At 44.3% G+C, this 23,299-nt stretch overlaps 1 protein-coding gene across 6 annotated transcripts in view; it reads left to right on the forward strand.

Annotated features, from left to right (window-relative positions):
• Nucleotides 1–23,299, forward strand: part of DOCK1 (dedicator of cytokinesis 1) — a 265,954-nt gene that overhangs the window by 4,747 nt on the left and 237,908 nt on the right. For all 6 annotated transcript variants that reach the window (XM_069020260.1, XM_069020261.1, XM_069020263.1 and 3 more), the window contains exons 2-4: nt 16,024–16,107; nt 21,025–21,065; nt 22,958–23,013. In XM_069020260.1, coding sequence (XP_068876361.1) covers nt 16,024–16,107; nt 21,025–21,065; nt 22,958–23,013 — 181 coding nt within the window. The remainder of the gene's footprint in view (nt 1–16,023; nt 16,108–21,024; nt 21,066–22,957; nt 23,014–23,299) is intronic.

Below are 23,299 nucleotides of genomic sequence, written 5' to 3' on the forward strand. Positions count from 1 at the left end.
CTGAAGGAGCTACAGGAAAGATGGAGAGAGACTCTTTATGAGGGATGGAGTGACAGGACAAGGGGAGATGGCTTTAAAATGACAGAGAATAGGTTTAGATGGGATATTGGGAAGGAATTTTTGGCTGTGAGGGTGGGCAGGCCCTGGCACAGGGTGCCCAGAGCAGCTGTGGCTGCCCCTGGATCCCTGGCAGTGCCCAAGGCCAGGCTGGATGGGGCTTGGAACAGCCCAGGTTAGTGGAAGGTGTCCCTGCCCATGGCAGGGGTGGAATGGGATGGGATTTCAGGTCCCTTCTAACCCAAACCATTCCATGATTCTATTTTACAAAACCCTTTAATTCCCTGCTTGCTGAGGGGATGCATTTCCGTGCTGCCCCATCCCTGGCATCCCCTGAAGCAGAGGGAAGGGGCTGGAAGGTGTAACACGCTTCTTCCTGCAGGAATGACCTGAGTTGGACTGCAGGCATGTGCTCGGTTCCTCCCAGTTTACTCAGCAGCCACTATTGTTCTCTGTCAATAAACACTTGTTGCAAACAACAGATTGGAGAGGGATAAAGATACCAGATAAGTGGAAGTGACCGTGGACTCCTGTTTGTTTTCATCCAGGCCAGTGACATTACAAGCTGGGATTGTTCTGAGAAATGATTCCTGATGGGATTTTCCAGGAATTACTATTTTTTTTTTTCCTCATGGAGCACAAACTGACTTCATTAGGTAGCCAGCAGCCTAGGGCCATAATACAGAGCTTTTATTGAACTTTGCAAAGGAAGTTTTCAGTCGGTTTAGGGGATTTTCAGCTGTTAATTTTACTCTTGTTCCTAGAAAACAAAAGGGGAGGTAGAAAACAAGTGAGGTTTTACACTTCACGTGGTACACAGGTATGGCAATGACAGTAGTCATTGGGGGTTGATTTAAGGCGTTTGGTTTGGTATTTGTGTCCCTGGAAGTGTCCAAGGCTAGATTGGATGGGGTTGGAGCACCCTGGGATAGTGGAAGGTGTCCCTGCCTATCACAGGGGATAGGACTGGATGGGCTTTAAGGTCCCTTTAACCCAAACCATTCTGGGATTCTCTGATTTCAGGTAGCACCTTGGTGGGTTTTGTAATTATCCCTTTATCGGTTATATTGTAAGTGCTTGACTTAGGTGCACTAATTCGGGCTGTTTGCCACACTTGGCACAGATTTCTTTGTGTTATAGAGGCATTTTCCTTTCTCCAAAGGCAAAGCTTTCAGGGAAGGGGAAAATAAACTGGAGGCAGCATAAAGGCAAACCTTCTCCAGGAAGCCCCTCTGTCAGCTTGCAGCTACAGGAATAAGGGTTGGGATAACTTTTCCTTTAAATATTGGTGTTTCTGGAGTTTGTCCAGTGCTGGCTGTCGAGCACATGGAGGACCCTTTGCTTTGTCTGATTCTTCAGTGGTCCTGCAGGACTGAAATCCAATACCTCTTGTTAAACACCTGTGGATGTGTCCAACTGTAGATAAATAGCTGGGGCTGACTCCTGTTAATGAATGGGAGCTCCAACAAGGAACTGCCTCTAATCCAGTTTTAAAGAATTTACTCCATCAAAGATGTTGGTTTTGCCTCTCCCCTTTGTGTTGTTTCAAGTCCAAAACTTCCTCAAAACCCTCAGTGGAGCTGCTTCTCCTTATGGGTCTTCTTTGGCAGGGAGGTGGACCACTGACAAGTCAAATTTTTTTTTAATTAAACTTAAAAGCATTTTAAATTCTGTTTTCTAGCCTGTGGTGGCCCCAAAGCTGTTCTGACAATAGTCATTTTCTGAGTAAGGCTTTAATGAATTCCTTAATGAGTTACTGGAATATTTTCCTCTTTTAGCTGGGGGGGGTGTGGGGTGTGTGTGTGTGGAATTGAAATCATGCCCTATCTAAACAAAAAAAATGTTCAATAAGAGATAATTCATGTAATTCTGAAACTTTATCTCCCTTTCCAGACTGTAGTTGTGAAAACATTTATATATTTATAGTGTTATCTGGCCATGTTTATGTAATTTGTGCATTAAATCTGATTTCTGATGTGAAGATTTGTAACACAAGAAGCAGCAGTTGCTGCATTTCAGTTTCATCAGCAAAAATGTGAAATATCTCTGGAAATATTTTTCTGCTCCATATAGCTTTGTAACTAAACTGAAATAATTGCATTGAGAACTATTATGTGTAATCATGTACCATATACGTGACAAAACAAACAGATGGATGAAGAACTGAAGCAACTATTGGCTGCCATACATGAATTTTGGGGTTTATTGCATGACATTTTTTAGCACTGCTGCCTTATTTCGAGTGCTGCTTATATTATTTCAGCACAACACTTTTTAGAACACGTTTGCAGACGGTTTTGGTGGCTGATTTTGCCTGAGGGCGTTGGAGTAGCAAAATGTCTTTGTGTTCACCAGTAGAAAATACCAACAAGTGAGTGGTGCAGGGTTTGCTGTGTAATTTCTGAACAGAAATGGCACCAAAATTGTACATAATCAATGTTTGTGCTTGTAGGCACTTGGGTTTTTGAGGCGCTCTGTTTGTCCCTCCCTGCTCTTGCAGTACCTGTGCCACTTTCACGGATGTGCTGCACAAATGATTGAATATTGAGGTGGAAAACCTGCTGGAGCAGCTGCCAGGCTGAGCAGGTGTGGTGGTTTTGGGAAAACCCTGTAACCCTGAGGAGTCCCATGTGGGGAGGGCTGATAATAGAATAGATCTTTTTGCCTTAGATGTCACCAAAACCAATATTCAGGACCATATAAATGCTAGCTCTAATCATAATCCGAGCCAAAGAAAAGCTGTTGACCGTGACAGGTTAAGACTTTGCAGTTATTTATATACCTTTAAAAACAGAGTTTTGATTAGGCTTTTAGACTTGTGGGAGAGTAAGGAGCACCAAAAGTGTGCTGAACTCCCCCATCCATTGGAAAATCAGCCAGTCTTGTGGTATATGCAGGGCAATTGTCTGCTCTTACCTCTTGAGGTAGTCCTCATGAAGCAAACACTTGCCAAAAAAGCTGCCAGGTGTGACTGGATGTATTGTGACTCTGTTAAAATTGATGAAGCAATGTATCTGCAATCAAAAGGTGTTAAGTCTGTGTTGTCAAATACTGCTTTTAGCAGTTGTTTAAAATATGGTGAGCCTATCAGTGGGGGCATCAGGAATTGTGTTCCTTGAGGAGGAACCTCATGGAGCTCCGGGCAGCTTCTGGCAGAGCTTCCTGGAGCATTTGGAAAATTTGGCAGTGCAGGTGGGCACTTGGGACTGGAGAGAGCACAGAGCCTCTGAAATACCTGAGAGCCTCCTCAGGCATGCAGATGCCTTCTGGAAGTGCAGCCTTAGGTGCTTGTGTTTACTCTGCCTTCCTTCTCCTGCTTATCCAAACAAAGCACGGAAGCGCTGGCGTCACTGGGCTCGCAGTTGGATGGAATAAAAGAACATCAGTGCAGGGACTGGGGCCCGAATAGCTCGGGAGGAGGGAACCCACAGGGAGGGGATGTGGCCATGCTGCACCCAAACCTAAGACCTTCAGCTGTGCTGTGTTAGGAGGGTTTTCCCAATTTCTCTACATGGAATAAACAGGAGAAAAAGAATTAAGGGAGAGCATGGCAAACCCTGGTGCTGCTGGTGCCTCTGGGAGGGGGCAGAGGTGCAGGATCATGGAAAGCTCCACTCTCACCTGTCTCCAGCAGCTTCCCTGCCTCGCAGCTGGTGCTTTAGCCTTTAACATCCTCCTAATGGTGCCAGCTGGTCTGCAGGAAAAAATGTTGGCAGCAGGGAATGGTTCAGGGCATGGAGTTGGGTGCTTTTATTGAGGAGCTGCCTCATGCAGAGTGTGCAATGTGTGTGTGTGTATCAGAAATGAAGTGGAAGCAACTGGTAATGTAAAAAGTACTCCTGTAGTAGACCCTGACACAGGAAATATCTCAGTGCTGAGCCAGATGGAAGCTGCTGATGAGAATTTGAGTTTGAGTCTTGAGGCAGATGGTGAATGGTTTAAAAGGACGCTTGCTTTCAGAAAAATCTGCTGTGCATATGACTCCAGTGAGCAAACCCTGCCCCTGCCATGGCTGGGGATTATCAGGGCAGTGGCTTGGAATGCCCTGTAAATGCTGTCCTCTGAAGGAGGGCTTGCACTGCAGTTTAGTGACTGTGCAGAGATATGGTGAAACATGTCACTTGGGCCAGGAAAAGTTATAGATAAGGGCCTGTGGGAGTGTTTCTGTTGATAAATATGAGGTTAATCTCTCAAAATGGGAGTGTATGAGTGACAACTAACATCAAAACAGAAGAAAGAAATCTTTAATTATTGTTTTGTAAGTAATGGAAAGAGCTAAAAGAGGATGTGTCCAGCAGCTCTCGTTTGATTGACTTTTTCCTCCTGCTTTGGGGTGCTGTGGGAAAATTCCTGTTCTTTTGCATCAATCCATGTCTCATTTGTAGCTTTAATATAGAAAATACTGCTTAGACTGATGCCTTTAATATGCTTTACGTAACCCAAAGTAGTGGTGATGTTGCCTGGTGTCAGACCTCTTTTTTTTTTTTTTTTTCCTTTATATCTCTTACCTTGTCCTTATACACAGATTCCCAACATCAGCTGTTGCCTTGTCATCCCTGCTGCAATTCCTTCCTTCCTGCTCGCCCTTTTTCCCATTGTTGTGCCTTCTCAGTCTTGCCTGTTACATTTTTCTTGCCATGACTGGTAGATGTTGGTGTCTCCATCAATCCATCACCTTCCTGGTGCTTCTTAGACCAAGAATCTAAGATGGACTTGAGAGCCTGTTTTGTTTCCTTCTGTCTGAGCCTGGTGTGTCTTGTGGGTTTGGTTTTTTGTTTTTTTTGGTGTGTTTTTTGCCTTCTTTAGATTGATGTTGAAGTTTCCAGTGTGAAGGGTAAATGATGTGACTCAAACTGGTTGCAAAAAAAAAAGGTGGTTTGTGGCATTTTTTTTTTTTTTTAAATTTTGGAGTTATTTTGGCTTTTGTTTCCAATTAGAGTTAGTCTGTAGAAGGTGTGTGTGTTTGGTGTGGCAGTATCCAGCTCTGTCCTTCCCTGCCACCCTGTCAGCAACGCCTCTGTAGCTGCTGACAGTCTGTGTCCCACCTCTCTGTCACCTCCACTGGGCTGTTCTGCACTTTTTTGGTGCTGCTCACTGACACTTGGGCATAAAGGAACCAAACTTTTTGTCCTGGACTTCCCAGGCGGTGGCAGGAGCGTGCACAGGAGCAGCTCAGAATTCCTGGAGCCCTGGGACTGCCTCACAAACACCTGGCATTGACTCCTTTCTGAAATTAATTTAGTGACATGTGACAAAGCAGTGGATAAAGATCCTTTTTCCAGAGATTTCAATCATTGAGCTTTTTTGGTGAGAAAACAGTTGTCCTTGCTCCCAGTGAAGTGGCTGAGATGAGAACAGATATTTTTTGTGGTGCAGAGGTATTTCTTGGACAGTAGCTTCCACAGTGTGTGAGTCAAACGGGACAAAAGACCAACCCCAAACTTTCTGGCTCTGCATCCAATACTCTTTTGGTATTTATTGCACTACACTTTGTTTATTTGTATTTATTGGTCATGTTCTTGAGCATTTGACTGTACCTAAGACTCTGAAAGGATTTAAAAAAGCACATGAGATGTTTATCTGGCTCATAGGGACATCTGCAGTTAGATGGGATTGCTTTAATGCTGACCACTGCTGTCCTGAAGAGCTCCAGGAGGTGCTCATGGCTGAGGGAGTTTTTTTATAAGGCCTTGATCTGTCTCTAAAGTGCTGATCATGGGAATTGGACTTTGGGTTCTGTCTGCTCTGTCTCCTGCTAGATCCCAGTTTTGGGATGTTGATGGAGGTGGTGCTTATGCAAGATGATGGCAAAGGCTTGGTTAAACCAGGGCTGCAGCCACAAACTGGGAGTGGGGTCCCATCAGGTGGTGCAGCCCCCATCCCTGGAAGTGTCCAGAACACGTGGGGATGTGGTGCTTGGGAACATGGTTTGGTGGTGACCATGGTGCTGGGTTGGTGGTTGGATTTGATGATCTTGGAATCATTAAGGTTGGAAAAGACCTTTAAGATTAGCAAAGAGTTTTTTGGGAAGAATCTCCCAAACTTTCTTTGAGAATCAGTTGAGTCTTCAGGGAGTGACTAAAGTATCTTGCTTTGAGCTCTGTGGGGTGGGGATTCTTGTTCCTAAAAATAAAGACTGGATATAGGCAGATCAGCACATTTTAATAAAGACTTGAGGGAATGACTCCGTTATGGTGCTGCTGACACTGTTGGAAGTTTTGTGTGGGTTCAGGATTTTTCTAGTTGAATGTGTTCTTGAAATGATTTATTAACAGATTTTTATCAATCACTTGTGCTGCAGAGGAGGTTTCTCTTTATTTACTGGGCTGTGATGAGTGATTGAACTGGTTCAGACTTTTGCCTTAAACACAGAAAGTACAGTTTGGGCTTCCTGCAGCAGCTGCAGTTTCCACAGAGCACACGAAAGTGAACGTGTTCTTGGTCAAAAACCAGAAGTTTTAATAATTATAGGTCTTGAATATTTAAAATATTGGGATAACTGCAAGCCTTTACAGTCTGGGTGTGATACCATCTATAACACAGCGTGCTGATCTGGGAGCTGTTCTTAAATCAAACTTGGAAGACCAGGAGTATTATATTTGTAAAACTCTGTCTTGATGCTTCCATAACAGTTACATTAAAAGTGTGGAAAAGATAAAATAGTTTTGGGGAGGGGAACTGGAGTAATTGCATGCCAGCTTAGGTGCTGAGGAGATGGGCTGAGAAATGCCTGGGTAAACTTAGTGGAAAGTAAAATCTTGGTGATTATTAATGAAGTCTTGAGTTCCACAGTTGTGTTTCCCTTCTTGCCACACCTGCACATGGCAGGGTTTGTGTTGTTACCTTTGCATGCAGCAGCAGCCTCCTGCTTTTGGGCCACTCATGGAGCAAGAAACATTTCTGAAGTTCAAACTGTTTTTCTCCAGAAGGCTGAAGGCTGCTTAGCAAGAGTGAGATTCCTCCAGGAAAATGGCACAAATGCTCTCCCTGCCTTTTCCAACGCTGCTGAGCAGTGCCTCAGAGGATGCTTGCACCAAACTCACCCAGTGCAAATGTGTGATGATTTATAGATCAAAAATGAGCTGGTTTGCTGGCCATGAATGGAGTGTGCAGTGTGCTGGCTGTCAACAGTTTGGCTTTTTAACAGTTTGAGGTAGAGAATCCTGCAAGTGGAGAGGAGTTGAATAGTTGAGAAATAACCACTAATTTTAGATTATTGCAGTACTTTTTCAGCGAGGGAAGCAAATGTTTTAAGGTGAAAGCTACGCTGTCCAGTCTAGCACAAATTTGTGCTGCCTATTGGAGCTTTCCAAATAGAGACATTGGAGCAGATTTTGGGAATCATGGCAGGGAAATATGTCCCCAAATATGTCCCCTTAAGCTGTTGTTTCCAGCAGAGCAGTGCTAGGAACAGCACGGATCTGCTCCTTAGCCAGGAGCTGGCTCTGCTCTCCTGCTCTGCCCTCCCTGGCTGCCAGCAGGCATGTGCTGGGTGCTAATGCCTCACCCCTTTTCAGGGAGTTCTCAGATTGATGCTGGAAAAATAACCTGCCAAAAAGGAGGAAAGAATAATCAAAATACTCTTTTTTTTTTTTTTATAGCAGAGGTTAGTGAGTTACTGCTGGGTTAGTGGCATCTTAGCCACCTTCCTGGCATTAATATGTGACCATCAGGGTGGTTTTAAAATACATTTTCTTTGGATGATTATGCTTGGGAAGGAAGGAGTTATGGCTTTGAGCTATTCTGAATTAACAAGGGCAATTTTGAGGCTCAGGGCAGTGAGGGAAGTAGGTATAAGGGTTATTGCTGATGTGTTTCAGTAGGCTGAGGGGTGCCTTAGCAGTGGGGAACCAAGTTCTCACCTGGGAGTTCCTGTGTACATCTGGGATCGATTACTGGGCTACATCAACTTCAAAATATTAATTTATTACACTATATATCTTAAAAATCATTGACTAATTTAAATAATAATAATGAAAAAGAGTTGCACTTGATGATCCTTGTGGGTCCCTTCCAACTCAGAATATTCTGCAGTTAGACTAGAAGAGGCTTTAGAATTATTAAATAAACTTGTGCTAAAGTGAATTGTGGTGAATATACCTGTAGGTTCTTACTGTGCCAGAATTGTGGAGCTCAGTGTCTGGAAGCAGAGATCTAGGGTGTCCCTCTACCCTGGTTTTCCTGACTTCCCAGAAGTCTGTAAATTTATGGAGTAAAATGTGATGCTGGGTCTTTAATGAATAGTGGGATCACATCAGTTACTTTTCATTATTTCTTCCAGAATGAACATAAAAATCGGTGTGGGCTCAAAGGATTGCCCTGAGGTGGGAAAAACAGAATTACAGGGATATGAACTCCTCTCTGAGAGCTGCCCCAGTGCTGGTGGAAGGGGCTGGTGCTGAGAGGGAGCCGGACAGTGACCCTTTGTTAGGGCCAGGGGCTGAGCCAAGTCTGCTGGAAGCAGCCTGGAGCATGTGATTGCCCCTGGTTTGGAGAAAAACAGTTTTTCCCTGTTTTTGCAAAATGCTGCTCTTATCTTTTAGTGCATTCAGTGCTGTTTGACTCGCTCCCATGGTGACGTTTTCCCCCTGATTCTGGTGTGAGGTACAAATTCAGGAAAAGCGTCGCCGATTTCCCATTTCTGGGATAGCCTGGTTGTTTTGGGAGAGAGGGGGAAAGTATTGGTGGGTCAAACTGTGGCTCTCAGCAGGTCATTCCTCTCTCTGGGTGTCCTTTTGGGGAAAGGAGAACATGTTCCTCAGGGATTGGTTTGACTTGGGGTCTGTTCTCTTGCTGTTGGAGACAGCCTCAAAGACTGAGAGACAAATAAGGGGATGGCAAAGAAAAATAAATTGAGTAAGTTTTGATGTGTAAAAAGCCCCAAACTCCTTCATCTTTTTTCTCCCATTCCAGAGGCTTCCCTGAGAAAGCAACAGAGGAATTTTGGTTTTGTTTTCCTTTGTAGAAATCCTGAGGAGGAAGAACAGTAGGAAATGAAAGCATCTTCCCATCACCTCATTTCCTCCTTGCTTTAGGCTCTTTGCTCTGCATCATGAGCTCAGTGTTGCAGTGAATTGTGTCATTTTTATCCTGTTTCTACAGCAGTGCAAGAGGAGTTTCAGTGTGTTGAACCTGAGTTTTTATAGTCACTGAAATGCCCATTAAAATCTAGCTGTGCCATTAAGCTCACTGCTGTAGTACTGCTTAGTAAAAGACCCTCTTTGCACAGTTCTGCTCAGTGCAATAGGAGCTTCCTGCCATGGCAAGGGAGGGGCTTGAGGAAGCAGGGGGCTGATGCCTTGAGGATGTTCATAGGGAGCTCTGTGATCTCCTGGAGCACCAAACTGGCCCTGTGGGGGCTTTGACACCATTTGTGTGGGTGTAGCCTGGAGTGCTGGGTTGGGAAGGACTTCAGGGTTTCTAAGTCTCTTTCACAAGCTGGATTTCAGATTGAGCTTGTGGTGTTTGGGATGTTGCACCTGTGTGTGTGTTGGCTGGATTAAACTAAAACATGAGAAGTTCACCTCAACATGAGGAACTTCTTTCCATGAGGGTGGCAGAGCACTGGAACAGCTTCCAGGGAGGGTGTGGAGTCTCCCTCTCTGGAGACATCCCAAACCCACCTGGATGTGTGCCCTGCTCCAAGTGACCCTGCCTTGGCAGGGGGGATGGACTGGATGATCTGCAGAGGTCCTTTCCAGCCCCAAGTGTTTTGGGATTCTGTGGCTGGAATTGGGACTTCTGAGGCTGTCCTTGCTGTTGATGGAGTCGGTACCGTCCCCGTGGTGCTGAGCAGGCTGGACCCTGGGCAGTGCCGGCTGAGGATGGGGTGGGTGGCAGTGCTGCCACGAGGGAAGGGGCAGTGATGGGCAGGGATGGAGGAACATCAGCCAGGATTGGGCGTGGAGCTGCAGCACTGCCAGTTCTGGTCACTTCTCTCCTGGGGAGTCTTGGCCGGAGGATCTGGCCTGACTCATGACCAGCCCATGCACAGTTGATGCTCTGCCAGCACTGACCATAAGCTGGATGAGTTCCTCCTCCCCTCTAGCCTTTAACTCTTGTCCATCTCCTGCCCAGCAGACCCCTGGGTGTGTTTTCTACATAGCAGTGCTGGAGGTTTTGCAAATTTTCTAAAAACCACGTGTGGAATCAGTTTTGAATTATGCTCAGTTCCGAGTGCTCACATCCTTTCTGGAGGCACGTGTGGGTGAGCACAGCTAATGCTCAAATGCTGGCCTTGCCTTCCTGGAGGATGGTGCCTGGAGCCCCACCAGAGCAAGAGCCAAGTTACAGCTCCTTAGTGGCCCCCAGTGAAATGCAGGAGGTCTGAGGGAACATCAAAACTCACTCACTTTGTGATTCTGAGTTGCCACAAGACAGATGCCAAAACATCTGCCTCTGGATAATGTTTTGTGTTAGTCTAAATCAGCATCTTGCTTTTTCTGCAAGAGCCAGCATTAAGAGCTCGGGGTGATGTGATTATTCCTTGCATCCAGGGTGTTTCACTTAATGGACTTCTTAATATTAAAAATCAATTTGGATGTTCTTGATTGTGCTTCTTGTTAGCTGTGCATTATGGCACATTAATAATGCTGTTAGAGTCAATAATGATGTATATATATATTTTTTAGCACTGCTTTCAGCTTTATACCCTCAGTACTTTGTGGTGAAGTACTCTGCATACAGATCAGCCAGAAGTGGTGGGGAGGGCTGTTAAAACAGTGAGTAAGCATCTTACTTCATTAGCTCCTTAAAAATAAAGTGTCTGCCTTGAAAGGGGGGAGGAAGGAAAGCAAGAAGCTGAACTTATTTCTTGGAAATCTTGGCTTGGTCCAGAACTCTTCATTTCACAGGATCATTTGAGTTGGAAAAGACTTCCCAGACTGTTGAGTCCAAGCTGTGCCCGATGCCCACCTTGTCCCCCAGCCCAGAGCTCTGAGTGCCACCTCCAGCCCTTCCTTGGACACCTGCAGGGATGGGGACTCCAACCCTCCCTGGGCAGCCCCTGCCAATGTCAAATCACCCTTTCCACGGAGAAATTCCTGCTGACGTCCAACCTGAACCTCCCCTGGTGCCCCATTCCCTCTCCTCCTGTCCCTGTTCCCTGGGAGCAGAGCCCGACCCCCCCGGCTGCCCCCTCCTGTCAGGGACTTGTGCAGAGCCACAAGGTCCCCCCTGAGCCTCCTTTGCTCCAGGTTTTATTTCCCCATGTTTTTTAATTAGTGCAGGAAGGACAAGTGAGCATCTTGCTCTGTCCTACTCAAGCTCTGCCTGCAGGACTCAGCAGCAGGGTGGTCACACCTCTGGAAGGCACCAGGCCTCAAGTTTGGGATTGTTCTGGATTTATGAAGTTTCCTCAGTTTATGGATTCCCGTTGGGCAGTGGGTGATGAGACACCAAATGCAATGCAGAACATATTGCTGCCCTTGCCATCTGTTGTGAAACCTGAGGTGTCTGCTGCCTTTAGAAAAGCTTGGTGGCCCCTCACTTTGTGTGCTCACTTTGGAAGAGGAGAGGAAGGCTGGCATTGTAGGGATTTCGGGCTGAGGGCTTCCAGAGTCTGGTTTAGGATTCTCTCACCCTCAACAGATGCCCTGTGTAGTCATGGAGAAGAGGAAGTTCCAGATGAACCCATGTGCATTTCAGGGATTTGCTGCTCACGTAGAGGAGGAGTGAAAGGAGCTGTCTCACCTTTGTAAGGGAAAGTAATGATAAATCCTTTCTATCTACTTGAACTCATGGGATTTAGGCTAATCCTGTGATAAAAGTCACATTCATGGATTTAATCAATAAGATTAGAGCATCACTGGACAGGAGGAACCATGAGCTGGATTTCTCCTTTAACTGGGTCGTAACTGTTCAGGTCTAAGAATTTCTCCAGGTTTCTCGTCTCTTCAGGAAAGGAATTTTTGGGAATGTTTGGATAACAGAATAGCCAAAACATTGAGAAAACTCTGAATGCAGCTTGGTAAGACCAGGGGTGACAAAACCCAAGGTGAAGGTGAGATCCTCTACCCTTGGTTAAGGCATACATGAACTAATTGTCTTTAACAATTCTCAGGTGCAACGCCTGACTCCAACACTGCTTTTTTTCTTTCACTTCTCCATTAGCCTCAGGTGTAGGAATCAGAAACTCCTCTGGGTGAGTAGCAGAGGACTAAGGAATCTGCCTGAATATTGAAATCAGCCACTTAGATTTTAGGGAAAATCAGAGGAAAACCTTCAGGTGTCTTTTAATACCAGAGACTTTATGGAAGACTTTGCTTTTTTTCACCTCTGTGGTTTCAGTCTGCTTTTATTGAAAAAGCACAGTTATGATTTAGGGATTTGTTTTTTTTTAAAAGACAGTGTAAAATAAAGTTGATCATTTGTTAAATGTATTTTGGTTTCTTTTAGGAGTTTAGGATGATTAATACAACCTTTCACACAAAGTAATACCAGGGAATATTACTCTGCAACATCTTTATGGCATCTTAAGATATCTCACCTTTCATACAGTCAGAAAAAAGCTTTTTCAATATCAGTTGATGTTACCTTTGTTTGCTTTTTCTTTTTTTTCCCACCTCTGTCAAATCTAATTCTTTTAGTGTTGGCCTCCTCATTTTTCCAGCGTGTGCAGATTAACGAGTGCAGCTCACAGAGGTGTTTGTTTTGTGTTCTTTAACAGCAAATGGAGCTTTGGTGCAATTACTGTAATGCCCTGTTCATTGTTCCTTTTGTTATCAACTCTTAGAGTTGAGAAAAATGGCTCTTTCTGTGCCCACACTTAATCCTTTGCTTTTGGCACTTCGGGATTCTTGTGTGGATGTTGGATTTTTTTTTAAATTAAGCAAAACATCAGTTAAAAAAACACCTTAAAAACTAGAAGTTATACCTCAGGTTTTAAAATATTTTAAATGATAGCTCAGGATACAGTTGATGAGACAAAATGCAAACATACCAGTTTCATGCTTTACTCCTCCAAATTTTGTCTTTTCCTTTAATTAAAGCCTTGTCATTTGCTCCAATCAAACATTTTCTGTCACAGCAGCTTTTGATGTCGCTGTACATAAAAAAGATTCCTGTGAGGAGGAGTTCTTCTACCTTACAGGGGAGTTTGTGGTGTAGTTCAAGCCTTGCTTTGTGATCACAGGGGTGGGATGCACTTTATAGTTATTTTGGTTGTTTGCTTCATGATCTATCAATGCTGTTGGAAGCCAGAAACGTGGTTTATTTTGTCTCATAGACATATTTTTCACACACACACACACACACATATATATATATGTGTGTGTGTATATATATAGATATATGTGTATATACATATATATGTATATATATATTTTTAAAGATAAATCACCTCTCCCTAGTTCCTCAGTCAGTTGAGGTCAGTGGGAGCTGTCTGGGCAGTAATTACCATTTGATGGTTGTTTGTCATCTTCTGCCACAAGAATTGGTCATTACACTGCAGCTCCTGGTGCATGACCTTCCTTGTTGTGACAGACACCAGTTTAGCACTCCTGGGCACAAATTTTGGTGCCTTTTATTCATAGCTGCCTTTGATCCTGAGTGTTTTTCCACTTAAATGTTGGAGAAATGCTCAGCTGAAGTGTGAATTGAGTCCAGGGCTGGTTTTTAATCTGTTAGAATGCAAATTTTTCCTGGCTGGGATGTCTGGTGTGAGTCACTGAAGTTGCTTGTTGGGGTCCTGGAAGTGGGAGACTGTCCTTGGATTCATTTTTGGATGTGTGAATATCCAGGGGCCTCTTGGTTGAGCTGTGAGCTTTGAAGGGATCTGAGTAAACACCCAAAGGATGGATTTTTTTGTGTTGAGCTCCAGCCACACGAGTTTGGAGGAGTTAGGACCGTGTAACTTTGTTTTCCCTGCTATGCACAAAAGCTGAAATGAGAATATTTCTGGGGGGCGTTTCCAAGCAGAAGTGTGGTCACCACTGTGACCATCCCTCTGCTCAGAGCAGTTTAAAATGCTCATTTTTGCTGATGTGTTTCTCAGAGCCCCCTTCTCCTGAATAGCATTTATGGCTTTCAGATATCCTGTGCCAGATACCTGGGAGAGAGGGCTTATCTCTCTTTAATAATGACAAAATTAAGGAAAATATTAAAGTAGGAATTAGCTTGGCTTGTTTTGATGTCAATAAAAACATTGTTACTTTCTAAAACCTTCATTTAAATACTGGTGATATTTATTGGTCTCTGCAGTGCACCTGGCCTTTATTCTTTTTACCTTGTAGTGTCCTTTTATTCCATTAATAATGTTTTACCTTATCCTGTGTTTTCCAAACTGCTTTTTGATGTTTTTGTTCTGTTTCTGCACTCAGATATTTACCTCTGAACTCTAGAGTCTGTCAAGCCAGAGGAGTTCTGCAGAAGGGACCCAGCCTGTTATGGATTTATTTACTGGTGATAATTGTGTCAGCTGGAATTCCAGGAGTTCTGGGGTGAACAAGCAGTAATTCCTAGAGGCTGGAGCTGGAGGCAGCACTGGGCTCTGTGCCCCATCCTCGTGCTGGGATTAGACCTTCCCTCGTGCCCACTGGGATGTTCCCAGCCTGTGAACTCAGGGCTAAACCGATTATCAGCTTTGGGGTCAAAGCAGTATTTTTTCTCCAGTTACCAGTTCTTAGAGATGTAATTTGTGGTGTTGATCTCCTGTGTAATGCAGGCTCTTGCCTGCTGCTTAGGACTGCTGGGGTAGGAGAGAGCTGGGCAGGTAAGGGAGGTGTTCCCTGCATCCCATCTCTCATTGCTTCATTTATAGCTGTGCCATAGGGTTTGAGTTGGAGGGGTTTTTTGGAAGTGCTTTGTTACCTGTAATGAGTGTGGAACGTGTTGTGGGTGCTCTATGAACTCTTGGTCTGAAAATTTCCTGGGAGAGTCACACGTAACTTATCCAGGTCTTTCTGTTCCGATAAAATATCCCCGAGTCCTGCCCTGGAAAGTGAGGCAGAAAGAAAAGCAGTGGTAATCTGAGGGGTGGGAGGAAGTTAGGAGGTAATTATTATGTTCTAAAAACGCTTTTGCTTCCTGAAGAGTTGCAACAAGTAGTGAGAAATTCTGATTTTCAGGTATTATTGATCCCCATTGGAGGGAGGAGCTGCTCAGTTGTAAACTGAGGAAGAAACTTCTGTGGGATCACCTTGCCTGAATTCCTTAGTTTTAGTCTTGTGAATATTGGAGTTGTTGCCTTTGGTCAGGAGGACCTTCCTTGGTATTGGAAGATTTTTTTCTCCGACAGAGAGTTTGCTGTATGTAAACCAAAAATTTGGCTTTAGGAGTTGTAACTGTTTAGTTTTTCACATCATGGGTATTTTTTTCCCAACCAAGCCTAGTTGTAGCATCATTTGTCAGATGAATTTGTGAGCATTGCCAATCTCAGTGCTCAAGAGTGTCCAGGTTTTCCTTTGGGAAGGGTAGGGAGGAGTAGTCTTTGAGTTACTGTTGGTTTTGGTTGTAATTTAATATACAGTGGGTTGATGCAGTTGCCTCTGGCACTCAGAAATTCTGAAATCATATTTTTCAGCATCCTATGCATGCAGTAAATGAATGAAGTGACTGAGAAATCATCCTTTAATATTAGCATGGCAATTTGAGTTTTCTAAAGGCACTTTGGAAGTTCTCTGTGTGTTGAGCTGATGGGGCAAGGCAGAGCAGTTCCTAAAATTGCCTAAAATTGATGTGAAGTGCTGGAAGGCTGGCAAATCCAACAAAAATTGAGTGTATTGCCATGAAGAAGATGATTATAAACAGAGTGGGGGACAACTTTAGAGAGTGAACTTGGGGGTTTTTTTTGTTACAAGGGGAAATATTATGGATTTCAGAACTTGGCTGAATTTTTATGGAATTTTCAAACAATTTTTTTTGCAGAAAGATTCAGAATGGCAACAATGAGTAATAAAAGCAATTATGTGGAGAAACACCTGGAATTGTTGTCTTGCCTGTACTAACAGCAGTGTTTCCTCTGTCCAGCTCTCTACAACTACGATGCCAGGGGACCAGATGAACTTTCCTTACAGATCGGGGACACCGTGCACATCCTGGAAACATATGAGGGTAAGGGGGCAAAACCTGAACTGAAAAAGAGGATTTTTTTAGAGGGGAGTTGTGTTCCTTTTCTGTTTGTGACCTTCTGGTGCTGCCAAGTGATGAATTGGAAGCTGAAACAAATGAAGGCATGTGTGGTTGATGAGCTGGGGAGTAAGTATGGGGTTTTCTGGGGAATAAGAATGTTCCCACAGCTGGATTTGTATGGATCTGTTGTAGCATCTCCCCCACGTTAAGAGAAATGAGAGATGGTTTTTGGGTACCCTTGGGTAATGCAAAAGAACCTGCTGCTAAAAGAAGTTTAATCTGAATTTGAAGGTCACCTGGCTCCTAAATTGTGTCTCTTCTAAGATGGGTGCCTGTGTTAGTGCCCTGCACTGATTTCAGGCTTTCCCAGATGCCTCTTCTGAGATGAAACTCTGGAAACATCACCTGGACCAAAATCCTTCCTCCCTGATCTGTGTACAAGGGAATCTGAATGGCTGAGTTTGATAATCAACAGGATATGGAAGTTGTCTCAACGTTTTCAGCTCTTAATCCAAGCAAAATAAAACTCTTTCATTACATCCTGGAGTTGAAATTTTATGGCATGCTGCAGTTTGGAAGGGTGTGGGGAACATAGAACTAAACTTTGTGTGTTTAAAATAGTGTAACACTTTTTTGTCTTGTGGAAACATGGTTTATGTATAAATATATTGATTTAATACATTGATTTAATTTGCTTCTCTAGTCATTGATATTTCAGTAGATCTGTGTGATAAATTTATTTTAGTTATTGGCTTAACTGGATTTTTTTTTATTATTTACTGAAACAATGCTATTTCAGCAAGATCTGATCATCACTGTGAAGGGGTATTTTTGAATTTTCTCATTCTTCCTGGGCTGGCCTTTTGTTGGAGCTCAGTTTGCTGCTGCAATGCCAAGTTTGAGCAAAGCAATCTTTCCACTCTCTGACGTTGCATGCTTTAATAAAACCCTAATAATGCGATGAGTTCAGATGCAAATGGAACGATTCAAATATTGCACAGCTTTGTACTTTTATATATAAATAGATTTATTTCATGAATGTGGGAGAAGCTCTGAGCAGGGAATGTGAAACCCTCTCAAATGCTGACTGCTGCCAGCTAAGGGGGGCAGTGGGGATGAGCCACCTTTCCCATGGACTGGAATAATGGGAAGACCTTCACCCTCTCAGGGCTTGGAGCACATGGGATGAGTTCATGTGAAAAGAAATGCAAATTCCCGTTCTCCCAAGCACTGATTGCTCATTCCCTACCTGCTGAGATGGGGATTTAGATGCTGTAACTCTTATCTCTCTTTGTTTACAGAGCTGCTGTGATTAGGGGATTATTGGAGTTGTTTGATCTCTGGTTCCCCGGATAGAATTTGTGTGGATTGTGCCCCCGGAAGGTTTTGTGCCATAAATTTCCAGGTGTGTGCCTGGGACTCACCTGCCTGTGCCAGGCTGAGGTGGGAATGGGCCCATCCAAAGGAAAACCCTCTAATTAAATAATCCTGGGACAGAAGAGTTGTTGGAAGAGGCAGTAAAGCCTTTTTGCTGAGGATCTGGGGTTTTGCCTCTCCAAGGTCTACCCCTTTTCCCCGTGGGAAAAACAGTTGGCTTTATTCATGGATGGAGTAGACATTCTGCTCCTCCCATCCTGCTGTAAATCTGATACTATTTTAAATTAGTTTTCTGTGATAATTCCTAGGTTGAGAGCAGTTTTGAAGACTGATCTGTGTCTTTGAAGTGGTAGAAATAAGTTGGTTTTTGTTTTTTGGGTTTTTTTTCCTCTGAATCTGCATTGCCAAGAAAAGCTCATGGGAAATCCTTGCTCAGTTGGGGTCTCTGCAGAAGAGAGAGGTGAGGAGTTGGGAGGGCTCAGTCTCACATCCCTGGTCTGGAAGATCTGTTTTTAGGGCAGATGTAGGATATCTCTTGCCACCATGTCCTGGAATTGATGGCTGAAATGAACCTTGACCCTGTGTTTAAAATAATATTTCCTTTTTTTTGCCCATGACTTGAACTTATTTTGGAGTTTGTTTTTATTACTAAAAATTTTGATGTGTTGCATTCTAATTATGGAATTTTTTTTTCTCTGAAATGCAGAAAAATTGCATAGAATGAATTCAATGTGCAGATCCTGTGAGGCTTCAGTCTTGGTAAAAACATTCCCTATTTTTATAGGAGTGAGGAGACTGGAAATGAATGTGCACATTTCATGATAATTATTAAATTTATGTTCTTCCAGAAACCAAAGTAAAGATGAAGCCACTTTTTAAGACTAAAATAAAACTAGTATTTTTCTTTCAGGAAGTATTTTAGTTTATTTTTCAGTTAGAAAACTTTCTCTGTCCTTCTAATCTGAGCCTTAGAGGAAAAGCCAAGCAGGAAAGCTGTAGGAATTCCTAAATATCCTTCTCTGCAGGAGAGGAGGATTGCATTTTGTAGCAGATACCCTAAAACCCAAGGATTTACCACATTCTGGATTAGTATTTTCCAGATCTTTGTTGTCTTAATTCCATTTCTTGATGGAATTTGATGGAATGGGCAAATGGAACCATGTGATCAATACCCGTGGCTCATTAAGGGGAATAGCTGGGAAATGTAACAGAAAATCAACCTCAAAACCAAGGTTATGTGCTGGAGCTTCAGTTAATTTCTAATGCTGCTGTGAGAAGGGAATTTGGCTTTCCAGATAGGGATTTTTCACAGAAGTTATTCTTGGTATTACGGGAAAGTTCAGTTTTTGGTGCAGTTTTTTTTTTTGTTTGTTTGTTTTTCAATGTAACTGTGTCAAAAATGGATGCATTGTTCGAGGGTAACCACAGCAAATTCTTGAGTGTCTTCTGCAGCTTCAACAGAGACAAAAATATTTCCTTGGTCTCCTCTTAGTTGAGCATTTCCTTGGATGCACATTTCCAGCTGTTCCATAGTGTTTGTTAAGGACAAGGTCTGCTCTTGAACAGCTCCAGGGATGAGGGGTCCACAACCTGTGCCAGAGTCACCTCCTTCCCAGGGAAGGAATTCCTGGAATCCCCCAATGCTTTGGGCTGGAAAGGACCTTAAAGTTCACCCAGTGCTACCCCTGCCATGGCAGGGACACCTCCCACTGTCCCAGGCTGCTCCAAGCCCCAATGTCCAGCCTGGCCTTGGACACTGCCAGGGATCCAGGGGCAGCCCCAGCTGCTCTGGGCACCCTGTGCCAGGGCCTGCCCACCTTCCCAGGGAGCAATTCCTTCCCAATCTCCCATCCAGCCCTGCCCTCTGGCACTGGGAAGCCATTCCCTGTGTCCTGTCCCTCCAGCCCTTGTCTCAAGTCCCTCTCCAGCTCTTCTGGAGCCCCTTTGGGCACTGGAAGGGGCTCTAAGTTCTCCCTGGAGCCTTCTCCTCTCCAGGTGAGCACCCCCAGCTCTCCCATGTTTTTGGGGAGTTGATTAGAGATGACTTCACATGTTTAAGTGACACTGCCCCCATCTGAGCACATTCATGGCCAGACCCAGTGCCTCCAGTTGAACCAGTGAGAGCTGCATTTGCAAACTGGGCTCCCTGCAGAGCTCCAGGCTGGATACCCAGCACCAGCTCCCTGCAGGGAAGAGCCTGGTTGGACCAGCCTGGCCACATCAGGACCTCTGCAAGGAGCAGGAGTGCTGCCAGCTCTCCAAGGTGGATTTTGGCTGCTCTCTTCTCCCTGATCCTGGGAGCTCTGGCTGCAAAACTTCAGGAAGCAGAGGTTCCTCCATGGGGAGCTCTCTTTGCTGCAGGGCTTTTATTCCACAAGTGCTGTGGGATGTCCTGAGGCAGCACAGGAGGTGGGCTGGGAGAAGAGAGAATGATTGTTTGTTCTTCAGTTTGTACAGTGCATCTGATCAAAGTTCTGGGGTTCCACAGTTTAAACTCCAGGACTTCAAAATGTAGGTTTATTAATCTAAAACGGTGGAAGTTTAGTTTTTTATTAGGATTGGAATCTGTGCATGGATTTCAGCCAGTGGAGTTTAACACAGGCAGAAATGCTTTGCCTCCTTTGCACCTGAGCAAAACTGGGAGTGCTCATTTCAGCAGCAGCTGGATGTTCCTTGGGAAGCAGTGGGAATGTGGGATGTGAGGCCATGGCAGGCTCTGTGTGGTGGGTACAGACACCAGGTCTAAGGAGGAGGTGGCACTAAGCAGCCCCAAGTGCTGCAGTGAGAAGGTGATGAATCACTTTGGCTCGTGCTGCAGGAGAGCAGACTGAAAAATCCCATGTGCTTGAGCCTGTGATTTGGGTTTCTGGTCCCAGAGTGTGCATAATGAATTTATCAGCATGTGTTGATTTCATGGAACTTCCTCCCTGTTCTCAGGACTGGGACTGCAGTTTTTGTTCCACATCTGCTTTGTGCTCTCCCCATCCTCCCCCAGACAGGGATGCTTTGCTGTACAAACCCCTCTTTGCAGGGCTGGAGGGGTGGGTGCTGCATCCAGGCTCAGTTCTCCAAATGCTTTTGTATTTTGATGTGTGACTCCTAAATTCCAGAGTATTCCTGTTTTCCGGTGAGGTGGCTAACAGCTGAAAACTTGGGTTTGTGGAATTGAAATGGGTTTTGAAATGGAGCTAGTCAAACAATCAGTTTTTGTCAAGGTAATGCTCTTAAGTTGGTTTTGTGTTGGTGAGTTAGTAATTAAAATGAAATGCACAGCAATTACACACATCGTGCCAGGCACCATCTCTGTCATGTGCTTCTCTCCATCATCTCTCTGATTTTATAGCTTCCAGGGTGACTTGTTTTATCCAGGATATTAAGCCTGTGGAAAGCTGGAATTCAGGTGGGATGTGCAGGGCTGAAGCACGGTCAGAAACACCTTACAGTGCTGTTGAGCTGGGAAGGAGCAGCTGGGAGGTGCCATAAATGAACTTTTTAATGTTTTTTCCCTTTTTTCTCTCCTAGGTTGGTACAGGGGCTATACACTACGGAAGAAATCCAAGAAGGTGAGAGATGCTCGTTTTTTCTCTTGGAATAAGGTGGACTTTTGGCACTGGGTGTGTGGGTTTGTGGAGGTCTCTGGTGCTGATGGAGCTGGAGCCCAGGTGTGCACTGGTCACTATTGCTCTGTGTCCTCAGCCTCTGGCCAGTAGGAATTTTTCAAGTTAATAAAAACTTATTTTAGCAAGGCCTAAAGGATGAGTGGCATATCCAGCTCTGGGGTCCGGAGGAAGGACATGGAGCTGCTGGAGAGAGTCCAGAGGAGGCACCAGGATGATCTGAGGGATGGAGCAGCTCTGCTGGGAGGAAAAGCTGAGAATTTGGATTGTTCCATCTGGAGAAGGGAAGCTTTGGGATGACCTCATTGTGGCTTCCCAGTGCCTGAAGGAACCACAGGAAACATGGAGAGAGAGTTTGGAGAAGGGATGGAGTGACAGGACAAGGGGAATGGCTTTAAGCTGAAGGAGGGGAGATGTAGATGGGAAATTCAGAAGAAATTCTTGGCTGTGAGGGTGCTGAGGCCCTGGCACAGGGTGCCCAGAGCAGCTGGGGCTGCCCCTGGATCCCTGGCAGTGCCCAAGGCCAGGCTGGACACTGGGGCTGGGAGCAGCCTGGGACAGTGGGAGGTGTCCCTGCCCATGGCAGGGGTGGCACTGGATGGGCTTTAAGGTCCCTTTTAAGGTCCCTTTTAAGGTCCCTTCCAAGCCAGGCTGTTTTGTGTTCCTGTGATCCCATTTTTGCAGTTTAAAGGTAAATCAGTCACTGGATGTGTCTTCATGTGCATCATCTCCTTTTGGGCAGTAACTGCTGTCCCAAGCCTGTGCCTCAGTAAAAAGTTCAGACCTTGATGTTCTCCTTGGTCTATTTAGAGGCTGACACTGCTCCAGTGTCTGTTTAATAATGAATTCCTGGTGAAATGCAGCTGCAGCTTGGAGAGGGATGTGGAGCCCCCAGCATGGGATTTTTCAGTCCTTCCCTTTGGAGAGGAGGAGGCTTCTCCTGCAGTGTAATTCCAGTGTGCACCAAGGGCTGCATTTACAGCAGCTTTGCTGAAATAAAAGGAGAGGAAACCACACAAACACTGGCTGTAGCATCGTGTTTTATTTTTTGAGCCTTTTACTTCACAGTAGTAATTAAATAAAACTAAACTTCAGGGTTTGCTTCTTTTTTCACCAAAACTCTACAAATGCCATGTTTGTATCCAGAGGTGTGTTTTCAGTTGAGTCTGCATGTCTGAAAGTACAGAGTTGTGTGGTTCATCCCACCCATTTCCTTACCAGGCCTGGGTTTTTATTCTATTTTTGTATTTTCTTTTTTTTTTCTGTGAATACGTTACATTTCTTCCATACCATATTTCATGGACGTGCTTTTTACAGTCTGAGAAGCAATTAGACATGTTTCTTAAATTAATTCCACGTGTTGCTGCATTTGTCTGACTGCCACTAAATTTAGTGATTTTTAAATATTTTTTTAAACTGGGGTGAAAAGACAACTCCCATGCACCATTTCCCCCAGTGGCTTTCCAAAACTTTCTATTACTACATTCCCAGAAGATCAGAAAACTGAACTCCTACCTTGAAGAGTGAGATGGAGGAAGTTGTTTTATCAGCTTGGGTTAGTTTATTTTAAAAATACCGTTTTATTTCTGGGATGTTGATTAATTTAGAATATTTTTTCAGAGGAGCTGTAAGGTTGCAATTACATCTTCTTGAAAAGGACAGGCAGTGCAAAAATTCAATATCTATTAGAAAAGTCTCAAACACAACTCTTCTGGTGCTCAAGGGTGTGAATGGCTCTGCACACCCAGCAGTGTCTTGGCATATTTTAGGTAATAAACACAATATGTTGTGTTCAACTGATTATTTAACACATTTTTTCCTCTCCCTCCCTCTCCAAGGGCATATTCCCTGCCTCATACATCCACCTTAAGGAAGCAATCGTTGAAGGCAAAGGGTAAGTTGGATTTGAAAAGAACAAAACTCCCTTTTCCTGTTTTATCCACATCATTTCAGTGCATTATCAGGTCACTTACACTGTTTCCAGGTAGTTTTTTGCCTTTGTGAGAAATTATTCTGTGATTTTTCCTGTTCTCTTCGGTGGTGTGTGCAACACTGAGTGGTTTGAGCTGTGTTTGTTGTTCAGCAGTTGTTCAGATCCTTATGTATCAAATCAGCTTTGCTGGACATGCAGGTAAAAGTCTCTAACATGAAAATAAAAGTTGAGTTAAAAACCAGGAAAA

The sequence above is a fragment of the Aphelocoma coerulescens genome, chromosome 6, assembly GCF_041296385.1.
Source record: "Aphelocoma coerulescens isolate FSJ_1873_10779 chromosome 6, UR_Acoe_1.0, whole genome shotgun sequence".
NCBI lineage: Eukaryota > Metazoa > Chordata > Aves > Passeriformes > Corvidae > Aphelocoma > Aphelocoma coerulescens.